This window comes from Salmo trutta, chromosome 33, assembly GCF_901001165.1.
Source record: "Salmo trutta chromosome 33, fSalTru1.1, whole genome shotgun sequence".
Lineage (NCBI taxonomy): Eukaryota > Metazoa > Chordata > Actinopteri > Salmoniformes > Salmonidae > Salmo > Salmo trutta.
Genome location: NC_042989.1, coordinates 20,537,418 through 20,545,815, shown reverse-complemented (window position 1 = coordinate 20,545,815; position 8,398 = coordinate 20,537,418). Strand labels below are relative to the sequence as shown.

General features: G+C 42.8%; 1 protein-coding gene across 3 annotated transcripts; it reads left to right on the top strand.

Moving 5' to 3' along the window:
• The first annotated feature begins 2,291 nt into the window (after positions 1 to 2,291).
• Positions 2,292 to 8,052, top strand: lrrc74a (leucine rich repeat containing 74A). Of its 3 annotated transcripts, XM_029730248.1 has the most exons (14): positions 2,292 to 2,354; positions 4,114 to 4,254; positions 4,412 to 4,587; positions 4,672 to 4,779; positions 5,010 to 5,103; positions 5,209 to 5,258; positions 5,357 to 5,438; positions 5,580 to 5,665; positions 5,774 to 5,968; positions 6,054 to 6,149; positions 6,232 to 6,375; positions 6,600 to 6,704; positions 6,864 to 6,949; positions 7,279 to 8,052. In XM_029730248.1, exons 2-14 carry the CDS (start codon positions 4,146 to 4,148, stop codon positions 7,865 to 7,867), a joined length of 1,920 nt encoding a protein of 639 aa, XP_029586108.1. In that variant the 5' UTR covers positions 2,292 to 2,354; positions 4,114 to 4,145; the 3' UTR covers positions 7,868 to 8,052. The 3 variants fall into 3 exon arrangements, with proteins under 3 accessions (XP_029586108.1, XP_029586107.1, XP_029586109.1); XM_029730247.1 differs by lacking the exon at positions 2,292 to 2,354 and having other exon boundaries at positions 3,950 to 4,254; XM_029730249.1 differs by lacking the exons at positions 2,292 to 2,354; positions 6,054 to 6,149 and having other exon boundaries at positions 3,950 to 4,254.
• The last annotated feature ends 346 nt before the right edge of the window (positions 8,053 to 8,398 follow it).

The window sequence follows — 8,398 nt, the reverse complement described above, 5'->3', positions numbered from 1 at the left end:
ACCCTCCTATCATGGATATTGTAGGACAGGTCCTCTTGACCTGATATCTGCCACACAGAGGAAACAAAACATAAAACACAAGTAACTTACAATTGATGACAACAACAAGCCATTTTCCATAGAAGCAGTGGTGGAAAAAGTACTCAATCGTCATACTAGAGTAAAAGTAAAGATATCTTAATAGAAAATGACTCAAGTGAATGTCACCCAGTAAAATACTGCTTGAGTAAAAGTCAAAGTATTTGGTTTTAAATATTCTTAAGTATCAATAGTAAATGTAATTACTAAAATATACTGAAGTATCAAAAATAAAAGTATAAATCCTTTCAAATTCCTTATATTAGGCAAACCAGACGGCACAATTTTCTTGTTTATTTATTTATGGATAGCCAGGGGCACACTTCAACACTCAGCCACATTTAATGAACGAAGCATGTGTGTTTAGTGAGTCCACCAGATCAGAAGCAGTAGGTATGACCAGAGGTGTTCTCTTGATAAGAATTCAAAAATGTAACTAGTACTTTTTGTTGTCAGGGAAAATGTATGTAGTAAAAAGTATATTATTTTCTTTAGGAATGTAGTGAAGTAAAAGTTTAAGTGAATTGGGGAGAGGAAGAATAAAAAACAAAAAGAGTGCTGAGGAAGAATAAAGAACAAAAAAAGTGCTGTAAACTGCTGTTACATGTGCTGACATGATTAAAAGTGAAGTAAACTGTACCTTTCGCGTTGTAGTTTATATTATAAACTCATAGAAAGGGTAACAAATTTGGAGGCACTGCTGAGATTTATTTTCATGTGAGCACCAGCCCATATTCCTGGAACGGACAACGAGTGAGAGACATTGAGAGAGTAGCTAGCTAGCTAACGTTAGCGGGCTAACCACCTAACGGGTTGTAGCTATCTTACCATTGCCTGCATTGTCGTTGTTGCCACGTGAGTAGGACAATATGAGCCGAGAGAGGGAAACGTTGTTGGATGAAATCGAGGACAATTTATGGCACTTGTATGTACTTTGTGGAATAGGAGGTGTAGATGACTGAAGTAAAAGGAAAGAGCCATCGAGCTTTGCGGCCGCACATTGATGGAAGATTACTGTGAGAAGGAGGATTTAATGTAATCAGAGGATGAGGGGATGTCTTGGCTGCTTCAACTGAAAGATGAAATCAAAGGAATATCGGACTCTGAGGATACTGTGAAAAGTCTGCCTCCGAGTCCCAGCAAGTCGGTGCCAACGATACAAGTGGACAGCGAACCCAGCGGAGACGGGAGCTGCGGCAGAACGAAAAGAAGAGGGAGGGGCTCCTCAGCCCAGAAGAGAAGTGGTCTCAGCTCCTGAAAGGCACCCAGTATTCATCAACAGGCCATGTAGGGATGAAGAGAGCAGACAGAGTAGCACACAGCTAGTATCAGATAATAGTGAGGAACAGGGTCAGACTGATAGAAACTTCACTGTGAAGGAGTGCCAGCCAGTCCTCAGAGAGAGCCTGGAGAAGACGGGTAAATATGGAAAGAGCTGAGGGCTCAGAGACTCAATCATCTCATGATGAAGTGGACACTGATTCATTGGGGTCACCCATGACCTTGCCCCGCCGTTCAGCCCAGCAGAGGAGGCCCAGAGACATTCTAACCTATAACACTTTAGGGCTGCCAGGCTCTTATCAGGATACCAACTAGAGATGTTCTGATGTGTAAATATTTTCTAGTTTAACTTTACTAATCACAGTGTGATAATGTGTAGTGGGGGTTGCGTCGTTGCCCATAAAGGTAGACCGGACATGTCTAGATAGTTATATGGCTGTTAAGCCCAGTTCTCTCAGTTGTTCTCATGAACAGTACTTACATCTTCTGTTTTGAGGCCAGTGAAATGTTTGGGAAAACATTTCGTTTTTGCAGGGGGGGGCGTTGTAAGGGGCTTAATACAGTTGTATTCCAGCCACTAGGGGGTACTCTGGTGAAGCCCATGGGAAATAAAGAAATATAGTTCAAGTGAATTGGGGAGAGGAAGAATAAACAAAAAAGTGCTGTAAATTGTTGTTACATGTGCTGACATGATTAAAAGGGAAGTAAAACTGTACCTTTCGCGTTGTAGTTTATATTATATGCTCATAGAAAGGGTAACACATGGCCAGGTGGGCCAGTTTCACGTAACCCCTCCTGGGGTTGAACAGCAGGTGGGTGGTGTCCACACAGAGGGGCGGGCTTTTGGCAGTGACTTTTGACCTCTATGTGATGATTGGCTGGAGCATTAGGACAATGCCCATGTTTCCTCGGTCCAGCAGCTCTCACTCTGGCCTGTAGAACCCCAGCAGGCTCTCTGACACACAGATGTCCGTCTTGGTGCTGGTGCCCCGATTGTGAGTACAGGTGTAGTTTTGAAGAAGGTTTGAACCACAAAATTACAAATATGGATATACAAACAGCTATTACATGTATTTTACCAACTGTAGCCTATGATTCTTGTATCATTTTGCAATGGCCTTAAGTGTGCCATAAACGGTTGCTGAGGGGGGCCTTGGGCCTACCCATGTCACAAACGGTGGAGATGGAATTGCTCTGTAAAGTGGTTCTCCTGGACCTCCTGCACACATGATCTACACATGGGGGAAAACATACAGCGCAATTCACAACAACAAGAGACTCAGACATAATTTACAAACAAAGCATTTGTGTTTAGTGAGTCCACCAAATCAGAGGCAGTATGTCCAGGGATGTTCTCTTGATAAGTGAGTGAATTGGACAGTTTTCCTGTCCTGCTAAGCATTAGAAATGTAACGGGTACTTTTGGGTGTCAGGGAAAATGTATGGAGTAAAAAGTACATTATTTTCTTTAGGAATGTAGTGGAGTAAAAGTTGTCAAAAATATAAACAGTAAAGTACAGATACCCATAAAAACTAGTTAAGTTGTACTTGAAAGTATTTTACTTAAGTACTTTACACCACTGGCTCGCTAACAGAGTTCGCGAAAATATACAGGCTATAATGACAATGTCTCAAATGGTGCTCTACAAATTCAAAATTCCACTGAAATGCTTGTTTGCATGTGGTTTACCTAAAACGCAGTTTCTAAGCTGTGTTAACAAGTAAAGTCCGTAAAATGTCAGGCTCCCGAACATGCTCTGCTCTAAAGACTGCTCCAATGTTGCCAACTATTTTCCAGAGAGTTCCGCTATTGACTGCTTGATTTGTCGGTATATGACGTTTTGCCGTTGCCGCGAAGACGTCACAGCATCAATTTGCCTTGTTGCGGCACACATGCGGTCCCCTTTCCTAGCGTTTTGCCCCCTCCCGCTGCACATTCCTTCCCTTTTGCGCCTGTGTGTGGGCTGTTGCTGTAACTTCTGTTTTTGGCAGAATAGAGTGGGAAAAGTTGCTAAATGATATCAAAATCATATAAACGCTAAAGGCAGTCTAAAAAGTAGATGAATTTGTCGCTAGAATCATTTACCAATAAAAAGTTGCTGGAGGGGTCTGAAAACTCGATAAATATAGCGACTAAGTCGCTAAATTAGCTGGTCTGCTAGCTATGATTGTCTTTAAATTCACTCATAATGCAACAATAATCATACCCCAATGCAATGTCCTTGCTACATGGAATTCTTGCGACGTCCCAAATTGACATTTTTGAAATGGTTAGGTAAGGGTTATGGTTTAGGATAAAAACATCCCAAGGATTTCAGGTAGAACTAACCGTGACTTCCAGGTAGAACTAACCACCTCAGTGCCAGATTGTCATTTTACTGTAGATTTCAAGATGATAGTGATAACAAATAAAACAAGTTTAACAACAAGAAAGCTGCTCATGTTGGAATATTTGTAGAAAATTGTCATGGTCTGGAACTGGGAATGCAGCATTTTGTTTGTGTGTTGCAGGTAAAAATCTACTAAAAATGATAATACTCAATAGGCCTTCTCTTAGCCTTTCCCTGTGAGTGGTGAATTTTTTATGACACACCATAGTCTCTAGGATTGAATTACAGTTTGGGACAACTCAGGTGGGTATTTGATTTCACTGTTGCAACAACAGTTACTCAGCCCTCAGATACCAGTGCATAATGTGGGAAGAGCCAAAGTCATGACGGGAAGTAAAATACAAATTCAACAAACATGTTTTAGACCTGGAGTATGTGACTGTTAGGACAGAGGAGATGTCTGTCCTATCTCTCGAGTCCCTCTGCCTAGCAGATAATGACAGTCCGTCCTCTGCAGAAGACCTAGACCTGGAGGATAAGTGGGATACAGACCTGGAGGTTGATGGTGAGTAGGCTATTATATTGACATTTTATGGATAATAACACATCAGCTCACTGTTGTTATTACAATGTATCATTGTTTGTATTGTAAATGGATTTGTTTGATGCATATCTCACACTGATGGTTGTCTGATAGTGACACCACTTCTTGTCATTGTTAGAGGTGAAAAAGACCAGTAAAGACACATCGACTGCTGAGATATACCTGCAGGCCTGCAAGCTGGTCGGGGTGGTTCCTGTCTCCTACTTCCTCCGGAACCTGGGCACCTCCACCATGAACCTCAACCACCACGGCCTGGGACCTCCGGGGGGCAAGGCACTAGCCATCGCCCTGGTGGTAAGACTATTAACATAATATCAACTTCAAGGAACGCTCTTTATGTTCAAGGAACGCTCTTTATGTTCCAATGTTTCTTCTCAGACTGACATGCACATCACCAACCTGGAGTTGGCAGACAACTACCTGCTGGCTGAGGGAGCCGGATACCTTCTAGAGATGTTAAAGGCAAATTTCACCATTCAGCATCTGGTAAGTTTGTATGAGATGGTCTTTAGGCAGCTCTTTGTAAGAAGGTAAAGTAATTGTATCTGGTATCTCGATAACAGGTTTATTCAGAAGTGGAATAAGTATGACGTGATATGTCCCACAATCTTTGATTTGATTTAAATCTGCCACAAGAGGGCATAAGAGTCTTGCGGGTCATGCTTTCATGATGGAATTATAGCTCTGTGTTAACATGCCCACTGTTTGTCTCGTAGGATTTGTCCAACAATCACCTACAGTCTGAAGGGGCTGAGTGCATAGCAAAAATGTTGCTCGATAACATTTCCATCAAATCCATCAAACTTTCAGGTAGTACACACAGATTTGAAAATGGAAACAAAAAGAATGGTCTGTTAGATACTATATTTCTCTACTCTATTTCTGAATCTTTTTATATAAACAATTTCTTCACAGGGAATGGATTCATAGAGGACGATGCTAAAAGTTTTGCAGATGCCCTGGCAGTAAGTGAAAAGAAATGACATTCAAACATGCAGGCATATTGATGATATTACTGCCATTGGAGTCTATAGCTAGCTACTTGCAATATCTCTCCCTTTAGAACAACTATAGAGTAAAGGAGCTGGACTTGAGCCACAATCAGTTCTGTGGGAGAGGTGGGGAGCATCTGGGCCAGATGTTAGGTAGAGACCATTTCACTTTATGTCTGTATCTCACATCATTACGGCTGAGCAATCTCATGGAGTATACAGGCAAATGGAGTCATTAGGGTTAGAATCATGTTTGAGTGTTTTGCATCTGCTGTCACTAATGTAATCCTACAGCAAACAATGAAGCGCTGGAGGTACTAGACTTAAGCTGGAACCATCTGAGAATGAAAGGAGCTGTGGCTTTCTGTGCCGGCCTCAAGGTTTGGATAAACATACTCAACCCAATTCCCACATTTAAGGTGTAAGTTCGTAAAAAAAACAAAAAACAGTGAAACAGTGTGTGATCAAAATACCTACTATTCACATAGGTGAACGTGACCCTGAAACACCTGGACCTGTCCTGGAATGGCTTTGGGAATGAGGGGGCCTTGGCTTTAGGAGAGGCACTGAAATTCAACAACACTCTAGTGTACTTGGACCTCAACAACAACCGCATCACCAACGAGGGGGTGGGCATGCTGTGCAAGGGGCTGGAGGCCAACGACACTCTCAGATCACTGATGGTAGGTGCTTGATGGACAGGGCACACACCCATTGACCTGTGTGGTATGAAACTAGGGTGACTTTCTATGTTTTGTGTCCGCGCAGCTGGCTTATAATTCTCTGACAGTGGAGGGGGCGCTGGCTCTTGTTACTGTGGTCAAGAACACCCCCAAAACTGCTCTGGAAGAGATCAACATATCTGTGAGCGTTGTTGTTCTCTTCTTGATGTACAGAAGTGTTTTGGTCCCTGCATTTGAACTTAATATTTAGTGTTTGTGTGTAGAACGTGTTGGTGAATGAGAACTTTGTGCAGCTGTTGGATCTGACATGCCAGGAGCATCCCTCTCTAGAGGTGCAGTATGGAGGGGTCGGGGGCTTTATCGCTAAGAAACCACCCAAACGCCTTGACCCAATGAAAGTCATCCAGGTACTGTGGTAGGCTACTATTACTCATAAAACAATTTTAGTCATGTAGTAATCACAAGTGATATCATTGCATACCAGTGTAGTGTATTTTTTGGGTTTACGGCTAATTCTACAAACTAGGACCTTTTTATGGCTGTTATTAAAGACAGTGCAAGATTTGAAATAGGGAGGAATTTTTTAAGACAAAAAATCCCCGTCCCAACTGCTCTATTCTTTTCTTTGAAGGATTATCTGGATGAACGGAAGCTGCGTCTTTGGGACTTCTTTCGGAAAATTGATAAAGATGGGACAATGCGAGTGCCTGTGGCAGACTTCAGGAAGGCTGTGCAGGTCTCAAACTAATTGCTCTTTCCATAGTCCCTGACATTTGCAAGGTCTGTTGAGCTAATGCATTTCCAATGCTCCAAGATGTACTTTATATTGAAGTTATTGGCCAGCTAGCTCATAGTCTTTATTTGTTTACCCTTATGTCTTATGGAACCATTACAGCAATCCAACATCCCCTTGGATCGATACCAGATTGAGGAGTTGATTCAGAGACTGGATCGTGAAAGGACAGGGATGGTAGACTACAGGTGGGCTTTTATCATAAGAACAAACTGCCAGAGTGGGGAGACCATTATGGGTGTGTAAAGAAAACACCTAACATCAGCAATAACCTGAGAACTGAACAGAAACTTGTCATAAGCTGTCTACACCTGTTTACCCTACGAACAAAACATGAGCAGACCTTTATGGTCAGAGTGTTGAAGTAGGTGCAGTCTTATCTATGTGTAATTGCTTGTAGTGCCATGCCAATGTTTTCCCCATTCAAAAGCTGAGAAAGTCCAGTTTACATCTGACTTGAAATTAAATGAGTTTAAGTGAATCATCACATTAAATACATTCTTTGGTGTCTCCTCAGGGGTCTGGCCGACACCAGGAAGCAGATGATGCGGGACCACCGGTGGCAGCTGCGTAAGGTGGAGTCCCGTCAGAAGAAAGAGAAGCAAAAGAGCGAGCGCATCCTGAAGACCTTCCAGAGCGCCGTGGAGGCCAACACCCCCCGCAGCTCCATGGTCATGTCCCCAGGGGGCACCAAGGAGGACTCCAGTGGCCCCCAGCACTTCTCTGCCACCCCACTCAGCTCCTGGCACCACATTGTCATGTCCAACAGCAGCCGCTACTCTGTCACAAACCTGAGCAGTGAGCACATCCACCTCCCCATGCTAGGGGGCAGCACCCACCAACGGCCCACCAGTTCCCCCACCATGCGCTCCTACTCCCAGCCCAACCTGATGGATGACTCCCCACGATACCCCCAATCCAAACCCTCCTCGGCCCAGGGGATGCTCTCTGACTCCAACCCTAATGTTGACCACACCAAGCTGAGCCCCACTTCCAACCACCTGACCAGGTCCAGTCCAGCACTGAACTCCAAGCAGCCAGACACTAAAACCAAAACCACCAAAGTGAAGAAAAAGAAGAAACGCGTGGATAAAAACTCCACATGAACAGAATCAAACACGATCATCAAAGTGACTGATGCTGCTGTGTCTTACTATGCAGTAACAGCTCCACTGACCCATCGTTATATATCTTTACTGGAAATATTAATAATAAGTATTAATAATAATAATAATTACATAGAGTCCATGTATTACACATAAAACCACAAAATAAATATTATTTCAGTATACATGGCCACGTTTCATGCAAACCTTATTCTTACCCAGCTAAATTAGATGGTATGATTATCTTTAAATGTATCGGGTTAGTTGTTGAATTGATGTGCCTTAGCTCAATACTATGAACTCTTTTATTTAAGATACCATTTAGTACCAGGGTTGGCAAAGATCCTGCTCAGACCATAGCACTTTTCATTATGTCTGGGAAAGTTCCCGAGTGTAGATGTTAGGGGCACACCCATGAATTATCTGTGAAAATTCTAATACCCACAACATTATATGACACCCCTGCACTAAAAACATCCTAGCAGATAGAATCTGTTTGTCAAAGATCACTGACATCTCACAGTTGTTAAA

Excerpts from the sequence above, each read along its gene's own strand:
- lrrc74a (XM_029730248.1), top strand. The coding sequence starts at position 4,146 with ATGTCTGTCCTATCTCTCGAGTCCCTCTGCCTAGCAGATAATGACAGT. Across the intron at positions 4,780-5,009 it reads ATTTCACCATTCAGCATCTG|GATTTGTCCAACAATCACCT; the intron begins GTAAGTTTGTAT and ends TTTGTCTCGTAG. Across the intron at positions 6,376-6,599 it reads ACCCAATGAAAGTCATCCAG|GATTATCTGGATGAACGGAA; the intron begins GTACTGTGGTAG and ends TTTTCTTTGAAG.